Here is a 14125-nt window from a genome sequence, read left to right on the forward strand (position 1 = left end):
CCGTCGCCGCTACGATGACGCGGCGACGTGGGCGGCCCTGGAAGTTCAAAGCTTCCACGCATGCGTCGAATCAGTACGACGCATGCGAGGGATGGCAGTCAGTCGGACGTGTCCGGTGAGTCTATACAGACGACCGAACACGTCCGACGGACAGGTTTCCAGCGGACAGATTTCTTAGCATGCTAAGAAATTTTGGGCCGCTGGAAACTGTCCGATCCGCCGGACAATTGTCCGGTCGGGCCTACACACGACCGGATCTGTCCGCTGAAACTGGTCCGTCGGACCAGTTTCAGCGGACAGATCCGGTCGTGTGTACGGGGCCTCAGGCCTCGTACACACGATAGGTTAAACAGAGGACAACGGTCTGATGGACCGTTTTCATCGGTCAAAACCGATCGCGTGTGGGCCCCATAGGTTATTTAACTATCGGCTAAAAAAAAGCCAACTTGCTTTAAATTTAACCAAGGGATTCCTAACCGATGGGAAAAAAAAAAATCGTTAGTAGGCACAACCATCGGTTAAAAATCCACGCATGCTCAGAATCAAGTCGACGCATGCTTGGAAGCATTGAACTTTGTTTTTTTCAGCACGTCGTTGTGTTTTACGTCACCGCGCTCTGACACAATCGTTTTTTTAACCGATGGTGTGTAGGCGCGACGGACCATCAGTCAGCTTCATCGGTTAACCAATGAAAACGGTCCATCGGTCCGTTCTCATCGGATAAACTGATCGTGTGTACGAGGCTTCAGAGAGGATAGAGCACAAACAAGTAGTTTCATTATTCATAAAAACTGTGTTCAAGCTTTTTAATCAAGCGCAAATGTTACAGAGACCCAAGTCATGGTATTAATTTTTGTTTTTATTTTCATTAGGGGAGAATATGGCTTACAAGAATATACTGAGGTGAAGACCGTTGTCATGAAAATTTCACAGAAGAACTCCTAAACATTTACAGATTTCTCCTTTTCTTTTCCCTTCTTAAATTTGCAACAATCATGTAAAAGAGTATTATGTTTTTGTAAAAACAAATGATGTTTTTAAAGCCTAAGTTTATATTTATTGTCCCTATAAATAATTCATTTAGGTCGAGTGAACTGTTTACTGCACTAAAAGGTGTGCTTGCTGAGAATGCTGTATTAACTGTATGCAGCCTTAGCTATATACAGTATACAGTGCTGTGTTTTTTCAGCAGTGGTACACAGACTTGCAGTCCCAATGCCAAAACAAAATTGAGTTGGCTGAGCACTACTCAGCCATTCATGAGAAGCTTTGTAATTTATGAAAAAATAGAAAGCTTCTTCTGATTAACTGAGGCAGATATCGCAATGTCATCCTTCCACCTCTCTGGCTCAGGCAATCACAGGAAGTTTTCTATTCATTCATAAAATACAAAGCTTCCCATTAATGGCTGAACACCACTCAACTCAACTATTTTGTTTCAGGAGTGAGATGGTAAGTTCCTGTCCCATGGCGGGAAAACAGTGCTGTACACTTTAGCCCAGCAAGCGTACCAGTTAGTGCAGCAAATAGTTTGTGTGTGCCAGCTTGGCCTATATAAACTATTTAAAGGGACATTAAATGTAAAGTTAGGATTTAAGGATAAAAAGTAATTCAAATGATATTCAGATATAACTAAATCTAAGGGACATTTGGAAATAAACCACAATGTACAGTTCACACTACACAGCCTTATTGAAAGAAGAACTTCTGCAAACTGCAAAATACAAAACATAAGCATAAATACATAAAGTGGAAGGTTTTGCCTTTTATTTTTGAAAGCACAATTTAGATGAACTAGTAATAACTCTTATGGAAATTTTAGGCCTTAAATGAGGCAACAAGGCCTGTGTCATGATCCTTTTTCTATGTGATCCTGACAACAACTAATTAATAAATATTGTGCAGGTTAACTCTCTCGATTCACATTTATTAAGAAACAAAAACACTCAAAAGAAATGTCATTGCAGGTACTGAGCAGACAACCATGCGATAGAAATAAACTCCAGGTTTTCATAACGTAAGATTAATAAGCTTAATTGTGATTTTTATCCTGACTATAGTTCTCCCAGTAAGGCACTGGAAAGTGTGATGACTATAAGTAAAGTGCAGAATGTAGAGATAAGTGAACCAATATGGGTCACCAATCAACATCCAAAGAATGGATGATTTACAAATAACTGTGAATAGAAGCTTATAATAAATAATAACTTATAGGCCTTTGACTTTTAATACCAGTCCTTTGGTTTGGTAAGAGTGCTTCATGGAGGGACCCAATAAAAAAAAATAGGTCTTCCTCCCAAAACTCCATCTGGATGCTGGTGATGTACGATAGCTCTTCTTCTTTTGTAATGTCCCTAGAGGAGGATGTGGTGATCTTTAATGATTATGTGCAAGTGACCTGGTAAATAGCTGCTTTTCAATCCTGGTGAACTAGCAAGGTGCTATTTATACCACTTATCCACTCACTGAGATTTGTGTTTACAAAAACTGCCAGCCTAAAATGTTTGGAGGGACCCTTTTTTATTTTTCTACTTACATTTTTTTTAAAGAATTACAACCACACTAGAAAAATTTAGCTCTAGCAGTACCCTATACTAGCTAGTCAGATTACAGTTTATTGTTGGCTGGTTAGTAAAAAACCAAACCATACTTGTTCTGAAATACAGTCATTACACTTTACACTGCTTTAGTTAATACAAGGGAATCTTTAACCAAGGTCAGAGAATCTTGTCCTAGCTGGTTCCAACAGCTTCCAAAAATTATTAGTATGGTCTATTGCTAAACCCCTTTATTGCAAGCATGTCAGCTTTTGTAAAATTGTACAACTAAAGTTCCTGCCTGCCGTTACATCACTAAGCCAGAAAACAATACTTTGTACTCCTTTCTTGCAGCTCACTCTAAGGGCTTGACTTCTCCAACTCTGTAGTTAAGCAAGTCTCAAAACTAAGTCAAGTCCTTAGAGTGCTTTTAGACAGGACTTTTATTTTATAAAATTCCAACAGTTAAATTTTAAGATTTGGTGCAATCATTTTTACAGCTTTGTCCTAGCTGCATAGCTGGGACAACTGCTACTTTTAAAATCTTGCATTTTTTTTACTATGATTTAGGAACCATACAGTGACTTATAAAGAAATGCTGTCTTTAAATCCTGTTTAGTGCACATAACTATCACTAGTTCATTTTTTTTCCTATACAGGCCTCATCTAACTAGAAGCTAATGTGTTATACTTATAATGTACTCAGAATTATACGTTGTAATGTTGGTTGTAATGTTGGTTGTAGGTGTAGCCACATGCTACCTACTAACTGTAGAGTAGTTTTCATTCAAAGGTTTGTTTTCCAAACTACTACAACAAAGTGCTACATGTAATTGATAAATTGACTGTAATTCTAATGTGAACCATGAATAAATGTGTTGTATTTGATGAATGATGTTATGTTTTATTCACACATATAATAATGCAATATTTAGAGCCGGTTCACACTGGGGCGGCACGACTTCGGGGGCGACTCGGCAAGGCGTCCTGAAGGCGACTTTAGAGGCGACTTGCAAAATGACTTCTGTATAGAAGCCAATGCAAGTCACCCTGAGTCGCCCCTGAAGTTGTACAAGAACCTTTTTCTAAGTCGGAGCGACTTGTGTCGCTCCTATTAGAACGGTTCTATTGAATACAATGGGACGCGACTTGTCAGGCGGCTGAGTCGCCTGACGAGTCGCCCCAGTGTGAACCGGCTCTTATTGTTTCACGACATATTACAAAATCATTGCAACAAGTATATTTTATAATTCTTATTCCTAAGACTTGAGGAGCAAATCTCAACATTTGATATGAGAGTTGAGGGTTTGCCAGCCTTTTCCAACAACTCTCTATTGGACATTTTGTTTTCTATAACCCTAAAAAATCAGGAATTACAAGAGTCAAGGTTGACATATTAAAGCATTCTGGATTAAGGTGTTCCTCGTCTTGCAAGTGGCTTTGCAAGGTTACAGGCACAATGCATCTGTAGAGCACTTTAAAGGGTATATTCTTATGTTAACCTGTGCTGTGCTTCCACTCCAAGGGCCAAATTCCCAAAAACGTAGCCTAACTTAAATTTCAGCAGTTAAGTTACACTGACTTAAAATCTCTACCTAAGTGCCCGATCGTCAAAGCACTTACCTAGAAATTTCAGGCCGTGTAACTTAAGTGCCGCCGTCGTAAGGCGGTCCTCCTCTCCTGGGGGCGTTTAAAATTTAAATGAGGCGCGCTCCCGCGCCGGCCGTACTGCGCATGCGTGTGACGTCATTTTCCCGACGTGCAGCGCGCGAACCTAATTAACGCCAGGCGGCTTTGAGAATTTCGACGGGACACTAAAGTTGCGACGGGTGAAAAAAAAAGACGCGCCGGGAAAACAAATAATTATAAAAAAAAATGACAGCGTCGCTCAGCATGCATTCCTGAGAGGGAGAACTCCATGCCAATTTTCAAAGAAAAAACCGGCATAGGTTCCCCCCCCAGGAGCATACCAGGCCCTTAGGTCTGGTATGGGTTGTAAGGAGACCCCCCCACGCCGAAAAATCGACGTAGGGGGTCCCCCTACAATCCATACCAGACCCGTATCCAAAGCACGCTACCCGGCCGGTCAGGAAGGGAGTGGGGACGAGCGAGCGCCCCCCCCCCCCTCCTGAGCCGTGCCAGGCCGCATGCCCTCAACATGGGGGGGTTGGGTGCTCTGGGGCAGGGGGGCGCACTGCGGGCCCCCCCACCCCAGAGCACCCTGTCCCCATGTTGATGAGGACAGGACCTCTTCCCGACAACCCTTGCCGTTGGTTGTCGGGGTCTGCGGGCAGGGGCTTATCGGAATCTGGGAGTCCCCTCAAATAAGGGGGCCCCCAGATACCGGCCCCCCACCCTAAGTGAATGGATATGGGGTACATCGTACCCCTACCCATTCACCTGGAGGCAAAAAGTAAAAGTTAGTAAACACACAACACAAGGCTTTTTAAAATAATTTATTATTCTGCTCCGGATGCCCCCCCTGTCTTCTTTATTAGCTCTATTACCAGGGGGGGCTTCTTCTTCCACTCTCCGGGGGTCTTCCACTCTCCGGGGGTCTTCTTCCAATCTCCGGGGGGGGTTTCTTCTTCCGCTCTCCGGGGGGGGGGCTTCTCCGCTCTCCGGGGGTCTTCTTCCATCTTCTCCCCTCTTCTGCTGTTGACTCGGCGAACCCCGGTTCTTCTGCAGATGTCCGGTGCCTTCTTCTTCAGCGCTGGCTGCCTGCTATCTTTGTGTGTTAGCTCAATTTCTAACAGGCAGCCGGCGCGGTCTTCTGTGACGTCAGGTTCTTCTTCTCCCCTCTTCCGATGTTGCCTCGTCGCATCTTGTCACTGTAATGATGGAAGCGCGCCTTGCATCCCATTTATATAGGCATCACCGTCCCATCATGCTCCGGTAGGTACCCACGTGGTGGGTGCACGTGGGTAGGCACCCACCACGTGGGTACCTGCCGGAGCATGATTTTTCGGCGTAGGGGGGGTCTCCTTACAACCCATACCAGACCTAAGGGCCTGGTATGCTCCTGGGGGGGGAACCCATGCCGGTTTTGAATTTAAAAATTGCCGTGGAGTTCTCCCTCGGGAATGCATACCAAATGCCGTCGCTGGAATGGGCCTTTACAATGTGTGACTAACTTTCCACATTATAAAACCAGCCCTAGTTTTGCGCAGGCAAATTCGGAACTTAGGCAGAAATCACAGTGATGAAATGCTTTGAAAATCTGCTTAAGTCCTCATTTGCATACGCAAAGCTGCATTTCAATGAGAAATGCCCCCAGTGGCGGATGCGGTACTGCATCCTAAGATCTGACCGTGTAAGTGTCTTACACATGTCAGATTTTCTGCCTAACTTTGGAAAAAGCCTTTTGAGAATTGTTTCCAAAGTTAGGCACAGACTGAACAGCAGTTAAGTCTGCGTATCTCTTTTGAGAATCAGGCCCCAAATGCTTAGGGAATGAAGGGAACATACCAGGTACTTTTAAGTATTCTGAAACATACCCATTCCCCTTTACCCATTTAACAGCTCTGGTGGTTGGAAGTTGACTACTAAGTTCTCTCACATGAGGGCAGGACAGAGTTCCAGTTGCAACTTGGAACTTAAGCCAGTTCAGCAGGAACCAGCCAAATGTCAATCTGTTTATGCTGGTTGCATTGAAGTTGATCCATCGATCAACTTTAGTACAACCAACCTGTCAGATTTTTTGCATGCGATTATTGTTGAGGACTATAGTTGCTAGCAGTAATCACTGTGTGCTGCTGGCAGGACAAGTTAATGTGCATAACGAAGCCAAGGAAAGATGGAAAAATCTCCAAAAGGCATCAAATTACAGATTAGACATTCTTAAAATATGTCAAAAAAAGTTAGATTTTATTTCCATCATTTACACTTTCAAGATTACAGAAAACAAAAAAATTATGTCTGCAAAAGTTTGGGCACCCTACAGAGTTAATATCTTGTACTGCCCCCGTTGGCAAGTATCACAGCTTGTAAGGGATTTTTGTAGCCAGCCAAGAATCTTTCAATTCTTGTTTGAGGTATCTTTGCCCATTCTTCCTTATAAAAATGTCTTCCAGTTCTTTGAGATTTCTGGGCTGTCTGTCATGCACTGCTCTTTTAAGGTCTATCCATAGATTTTCAATTATGTTGAGGTCAGGAGATTGTTAAGGCCATGGCAAAACCTTCAGTTTACGCCTCTTGATGTAATCCCCCGTAGATTTTGAGGTGTGTTTAGGATCATTATCCATTTGTAGAAGCCATCCTCTTTTTAACTTCAGCTTTTTCACAGATGGCATCAAGTTACCATCCAAAATTTGCTGAAATTTTATTGAATCCATTTTTCCTTCTACTCGTGAAATGTTTCCTGTGCCACTGGCTGCAATACAACCCCAAAGCATGATTGATCCACCCCCATGCTTAACAGTTGGACAGAGGTTCTTTTCATTAAATTCTGTGCCCTTTCTTCTCCAAACGTACCTTTGCTCATTCCGGCCAAAAAGTTATATTTTAACCTCATCGGTCCACAGAACTTGTTTCCATAATGCATCAGGCTTGTCTATTTGTTCATTTGCAAAGTTCAAACGCTGATTTTTGTGGTGAGGACGTAGAAGAGGGTTTCTTCTGATGACTCTTCCATGAAGACCATATTTGTACAAGTATCTCTTTATAGTGGAATAGTGTACCACAACTCCAGTGTCTGCCAGATCTTTCTGGAGGGATCGTGCAGTCAAACGTGGGTTTTGAATTGCTTTTCTCACAATCCTGCGAGCTGTCCTGTCTGATATTTTTCTTGGTCTTCCAGATCTTGCTTTAACTTCCACTGTTCCTGATGACTGCCATTTCTTAATTACATTCTGAACAGAGGATATTGACATCTGAAAATGCTTTGCTATCTTCTTATATCTTTCTCCAGCTTTGTGAGTGTCAACTATTTTCATTTTCAATTTTCTAGACAACTTCTTAGAAGAACCCATGGTGCTGATTGTTGGGGCAAGGTCAGATGAGTCTGGGCATTTAAAACCTTTGAGATTGGCATCACCTGGTCTTCCCAGACGATGATTGAGAACAATCCATGACACTGGCAGGTCTCAGCTTTGCAAAGGGGGCAGTGCATGCTATAAATTCTGCAGGGTGCCCAAACTTTTGCAGACGCCATTTTTTTGTTTTCTGTAATTTTGAAAGTGTAAATAATGGAAATAAAATCTAACTTTTTTTGACATATTATAAGAATGTCTAATCTGTAATTTGATGCCTTTTGGAGATTTTTCCATCTTTCCTTGGCTTCGTTATGCACATTAATACAAATTTTTACCTGGGGTGCCCAAACTTTCGATCCCCACTGTACTCAAAAGATAGTGAAAATGCACAAAACCAGCTGCTAACCTAAAAGTGTTAATACACCAAAATGCACAGATAAAAAGTAATGTAAGTAGGCACTTGGTTTTAGCACTAAGAACATGTACAATTAAAAAAACATTAATAGTAACCAGTTAAACTCAGTTCATATTCTAGGAAGATTAAATCACTGTCTTTCAAGTCCATACAAGTCCAAACCAATATATATCAGATGCAAAGGTGAAATTATCACATTCCACTCACACTTAATTACAAGGCCCCCTTAATTCACCACATGAAACCATGTATAATATATTGAGCAGTGGCAGCCCATAATGCAGGGCGCAGGGGGCGCTGCCCCCACATCCATGCGTCCAGCCCCCTAATCTACATGCAGGGCACTGGAGGCATGGATTCCAATGTTTTATTTTTTTTTAAGCACATGATTAGAGCCTGAAGCTCTAATGTGCTTCAAAAAAGGCTCTAATCTGCTTCAAAAAAGGGTGGGCCCAGGGCGCAGAGCTCTGTAATTTGTGGACTATGAGGGATTTAGGAGGGGGTTTCCCAGACTGGCAAGCAGTATGTGTATTCCAGTCAAAGTCAGTGAGCCAATGAGGAGAGAGTGGACACACAGAGCAGCAGCTTGGCTCGGGGGCCCCTAGAGCAAGCTGCTTGCTCTGGGGACACTCTGCAAGAGGAAGGGGCCAGTAGCACCAGCGAGGGACACACAGAGCAGCAGCTTGGCTCGGGGGCCCCTAGAGCAAGCTGCTTGCTCTGGGGACACTCTGCAAGAGGAAGGGGCCAGTAGCACCAGCGAGGGACCCGAGAAGAGGAGGATCTGGGCTGCTCTGTGCAAAACCACTGTACAAAGCAGGTAAGTATAACATGTTTGTTATTTAAAATAAAACAAGACTTTACTTTTACATTAAAAACACATTTATTGATTTTATATTAATACATAGCTGTATGGATAAAGTACAGCTTTTATAGGATATGAAAGATATATTTGAATTCTGTAGTTGGCCTATGTATCATGAACGAGCTGGCCCTCTGCCTTTTCCAGGTGGCGGTGGCGGAGGAGCTTTAACATTTGGCTTCCTCATGGAGGTTGTTACTACCAGTGTAGTTTTTCTAGGTGGTTCTGTAACCATTACTCGTGGGCCCTTTTGAAAAGGTACAGTCAGCTTCCCGTTTTTAGTATTAGTTTCATTGATTGCATTTGCAGTAAGCAGTTTTCCATTCTCTATAAGAAAAAAAAATAGACATATTCATAATAAGATGAGTTAAAGTGTTGCTAAGGGTATTTTTTAATCAAAATAACAAACCAGTCATACCAGCCTATGTTCTTTTCTGGAGCCCCCCCCCCCTCCGGTTATCTTGTCTCCTCCTCCTCTCATTGTGCCTCCATAGCAAGCCCCTTGCTATGAGGGCATGTGTGCATGATCTCTCCCTAGCTGTGTGTGTCTCAGAAGTCGTGTCCATTGACACACACAGAATGTTTTGGCCCCACACCCTGCTTTCTTATCACAGTATTTAATTGACAGTTCCTACCTGAGTCCCTGTGTGGAGAGGAAGAGAGGAAAGAAGAGATCCAGCCATGCACAGCACTAGATTGATTTGAGACCTAGGTAAGTATTTAGGGAGGTGGTGGAGGACAGCAAACTCTAAAGCATTTTTACCTTAATGCAGGAATTTTGGCATTTAGAACCACTGTAAAACCAGATGTTAGCACCTGGCTTTCTGAAGCAGTTTGATGCATCTTCTTGGTGCCATGTACAACCTCTAAAATTTTCTCCACAGTTTTTTTAAATTGGCAGTGAGATCTTAAAGGGCTAATGTTAAAATGATAGTGTGACGGTATCGGTATGATATCCCCGTCAAGCATTCCCTCCTCTCCATACAAGAACATCACAGGATCATCCACACATGAGTAAAGACTGAATGCTGGAACCAAGACTGATTTATTGGCAGCTTGCTGCTGGTTATAAATACAGTTTTACAAGCTAAATCCTTAATCAAGGAACAATGGGAGCTCCACCCCCTTTTCACACACTCTGGAGTTTCTCATACAGAATATAGCCAGACAATTCGGAGCCGACCTGAGACACATTTTCTTTAAATAATGACATCAGGGAAGTTAATTACAAGGTGTACAGAACACATTAGCTGGGCAGCCTGGCACCGCATAATGAAGCAATCAGAATACATAACATGAGTCACCTCTAATCACAGTAAACAGGATTAACATCCCTTTGAAATAAGGAGCTAGCTGCAGACGGGTCATTAACATGTCAATAGCTTGTAACACATGAATCCATTTTACCTCTAACCCACAATTTAACCAAGCAGGGAGAATTACACTGACACATCCTTCACAATGGCCCCCCTTTTTCTCCCTGCTACGGCAAACCCGGTTGGACCTTCCCTGGTCCAGTAGGGTTGACGGGTTCAGAGCTTTTAGTCCGAGGTTAACTCCGTTTGGCGTGACTGACCTCCATTGGTAACTGCTTCCGACTCAGGTATGCCACCGGGTCGTCAGATCACACGCCGGTCAGTCCCCAAGTCTTTGTGCGATCTGCAGAGTCACCAGAAGTCAGTGTGAAGACGGCGAATGGGTCTGTGCGCCGCCGTCTAGGTGTCCCGCTATGGGAGGGGCAGGTTATGGCTCTGAAGTGACAATCACAGGAGATTCATAAAAAGGAAAAGTTACATTTGTTGAAATACTGTAGCACTGGTGCTCAGAGTCCGGGGGGGGAGGGGAATCAGAGCCCCATAAGGTCAGCCACCCCCTGCTCCCTCCGCAGCCACCGGTTCTCCTCTTGGAGCTTCTCCAGATCCATCTCCAGTTCATGGAGCCTGGGGGGGTCGGCCTGCTGTGACCTCAGGCGGTTGTTCTCCTCCTCCATGCGGCTTATGCACTCCTCCAGCTCCATGTATTCACGGATCAGCTCCTGCTTGCTCATGTCCTGCAGGCTTTCCACGTGGTCCTTCATTATCAGGAACTGGGTGGTGGAGTAAGGGGCCACCGGTGGGCCCTTGGTGAACATCTCGGCCCGCATCTGGGGCGCCCGCTGCGATTCCATCTCCTCCAGTCGCTTCTTCTCCTCCCAGGTCCGCTGGTTATATGACTTCCAGGACCTCTTCTTCTTGGAGGGTAGCTGGCGGTGCCTCTTTCTGCCCAGCTCCCTCCAAGGCCCCTCCGGCTCATGGCTGTCGCCCATGACCAGCTGACAATGGTGTTCCCTGTTGTCCGTAATAACAGATTGTACCATGAGGGCTTCGTAAGGGGTGCCCAATGGTTCTTCCTGACCCAGCTCCTGGGGATCCCAAGCCGAGTCTACACAATGGGCTGCTGCTGGTGGGCGGTACCCAGGTTGAGACCAATTTGATCTGGTGTTGTCGTTCATGGGGCAATTCTGCTTGAAGTGACCCAGCTGTTTGCACCGGAAGCAGTGTTGTTCGTTGTCCTCCTGGCGTGGATAGCGAGGGCTCGATGTCATCTGTCTGTTAGGAGGTTGGTATCTAGCGGCTGGTGGGTGTGAGGGCACCGTTGGTCGTGGAGGTTGTACCTGTGGTGTGACCTGGTTCGTCTTGCGAGTATCCGCATATTCATCCGCCAACTTCGCGGCCTCTGGTAGAGTCATGGGCCTGCGATCTCTCACCCAGTCTTTGACATCCGTCTGGATGTGATTGTAAAATTGCTCCAGGAGCATTAGTTGCAAAATGTCCTCTGCGGTGGTGGCCTGGCTGCTGTTAACCCAGTTAGAGGCCGACAGGGACAACTGGCATGCCCATTCCGCGTAAGAGTCTTTCGTGGTTTTGCGTGAGTCCCTGAACTTCTGTCGGTGGGACTCTGGGGTTACTGCATAACGAGCCAGGAGCACTTCTTTAACCCGGGCGTAGCTATGGATATCCTGATCTGGCACGGTCCGGAAAGCATCAGAAGCTTTGCCTGACAGTTTGCCTGACAATATTGCAACCCACTCTCCTCTAGCTATTCGGTGCAGGTTACATTGTCGCTCAAAATCTGCCAGGTAGTTATCAATTTCACAGTCCTTTTCATCAAAAGCTTTAAAAGCGCTAAACGGAATCTTACTTGTGTCCGCTGTGCTGTACTCACTGTTCGGAGAATGTGCGGCTGCTTGTTGGACTGCTGCCAGTTTTAACTGTAGTTCTGCGTCTCTTATGTGTTTATCCTTCTGTAGTTCTGCGTCTCTTATTTGTTTAGCCTCCTGTAGCTCTGCGTCTCTTATTTGTTTATCCTTCTGTAGTTCTGCGTCTCTTATTTGTTTATCCTTCTGTAGTTCTGCGTCTCTTATTTGTTTAGCCTCCTTCGCTAACAGGTCCATCACTTTCAGCACCACATCTGCCGTTGGGTTCGGACCGAACCATGCTAGCTTCTCTCTCATTGCCTTGTTGGTTGGTGACTCCTCCTGAATCACTGGTGTCTCCATCTCTTGTACTGCTGGCGTTGCTGCATCCAAGTTCTCCTGGTCCATCTCCATTAGTTCTGCTATGATGACCCGCTTGGTTTTGTTGCTAGCAATCCTTCCACAAACTTCCAGTAGTTCTTTCGGTGTCTGCTTGGAATCCGGGTGTAAAGGAGAGTAGAAGGGAAGATCCCACCGCTGCCACCAGTTGTGACGGTATCGGTATGATATCCCCGTCAAGCATTCCCTCCTCTCCATACAAGAACATCACAGGATCATCCACACATGAGTCAAGACTGAATGCTGGAACCAAGACTGATTTATTGGCAGCTTGCTGCTGGTTATAAATACAGTTTTACAAGCTAAATCCTTAATCAAGGAACAATGGGAGCTCCACCCCCTTTTCACACACTCTGGAGTTTCTCATACAGAATACAGCCAGACAATTCGGAGCCGACCTGAGACACATTTTCTTTAAATAATGACATCAGGGAAGTTAATTACAAGGTGTACAGAACACATTAGCTGGGCAGCCTGGCACCGCATAATGAAGCAATCAGAATACATAACATGAGTCACCTCTAATCACAGTAAACAGGATTAACATCCCTTTGAAATAAGGAGCTAGCTGCAGACGGGTCATTAACATGTTAATAGCTTGTAACACATGAATCCATTTTACCTCTAACCCACAATTTAACCAAGCAGGGAGAATTACACTGACATATCCTTCACAGATAGGTATGCAGTATATTCTAGAGAATGAGCAGGGAATAACATATTGGTTGTCAAGTTTAACAGTCTCTCTCTAATACAGAGCTATTGCTTTCAGTGTTCCCTCTTAACCCATTAGAACACAACTTGATGGAATAATGTTCCAACTGTGCAGCTCAAAAAATATGTTAATCATATATGGAGATGACCTTGTGGAGAAAGTTTGTTTAACTGGTATACTAGAACGTCAATAATCTGAATGATGAAAATTGTATGTCCTTTCTATGTAAGCTATATCTTTTTCACTCTATATTCTAATTAAAGTAGATCACTTTGAAAAATAAATATTCTACCTATTTGATCAGGTGATCATAGGTCATAAGATGCAGCCACTCAACCTATATATTTGGCAAGAAAGCCATTGAATGGTCAACTGGAGAGGTAAACAACCTAAGTTTCTTATATTTTACAGGGACTTCAGTGGTGAGATCTCTGGGTCTGCATTAGAGATGCAGTTAGAATTTGCTGCTAAAGTGGTGTTATAGCAAATACTACACTCTCATAATTTGCTGTGCGGAACTTACAGTGGGTATAGAAAAAAATCACCCCCCTTTAACCACTTCCCGGCGGCCGTACGACTATTGACGGCCGCAGGGTGGTTCTACATCTCTGAGGCGCCGTCAATTGACGTCCGCCCCTTTTCGCGTTCCCCGCGTGCGCTCCCGAGCGCGCAGCGGGGAACTCCTGTGCTGGCCGTGTCCCTTGGACACAGCCAATCACAGATCGCCGTGAACGGCCAATCGGAGTGGCAGTTTGCTAGGCGATCTGTGCGGCCAATGAGAGATGATCTCATATGTTTACATATGAGATCATTTCTCATTGCCGGCTCTCACAGACAGCGGTGCTGTCAGGGAGAGAGGAGACGGATCTGTGTCTCTTGTACATAGAGACACAGATCAGTCACCCCCCAGTCACCCCCCTTCCCCCACAGTTAGAACACTCAATAGGCTACACATTTAACCCCTTCCTCACCCCCTAGTGTTAACCCCTTCCCTGCCAGTCACATTTATACTATAATTAGTGCATATTTATAGCACTGATTGCAGTATAAAT

General features: G+C 44.5%; 2 protein-coding genes across 2 annotated transcripts in view; one reads left to right on the plus strand and one right to left on the minus strand.

The window, feature by feature from the left end:
• The window catches only part of ALDH1A1 (aldehyde dehydrogenase 1 family member A1), a 77352-nt gene extending 73923 nt beyond the window's left edge, over positions 1-3429 (plus strand). Inside the window, exon 13 of the mRNA XM_040356371.1 lies at positions 873-3429. Coding sequence (XP_040212305.1) covers positions 873-945 — 73 coding nt within the window. The 3' untranslated portion in view covers positions 946-3429. The remainder of the gene's footprint in view (positions 1-872) is intronic.
• Positions 3430-8827: 5398 nt separating this feature from the next.
• The window catches only part of LOC120914596 (transmembrane channel-like protein 2-A), a 62380-nt gene continuing 57082 nt past the window's right edge, over positions 8828-14125 (minus strand). Inside the window, exon 15 of the mRNA XM_040325290.1 lies at positions 8828-9111. Within this exon, the coding sequence (XP_040181224.1) occupies positions 8900-9111 (212 nt within the window). The 3' untranslated portion in view covers positions 8828-8899. The remainder of the gene's footprint in view (positions 9112-14125) is intronic.

The sequence above is a fragment of the Rana temporaria genome, chromosome 1, assembly GCF_905171775.1.
Source record: "Rana temporaria chromosome 1, aRanTem1.1, whole genome shotgun sequence".
Taxonomy (NCBI): domain Eukaryota; kingdom Metazoa; phylum Chordata; class Amphibia; order Anura; family Ranidae; genus Rana; species Rana temporaria.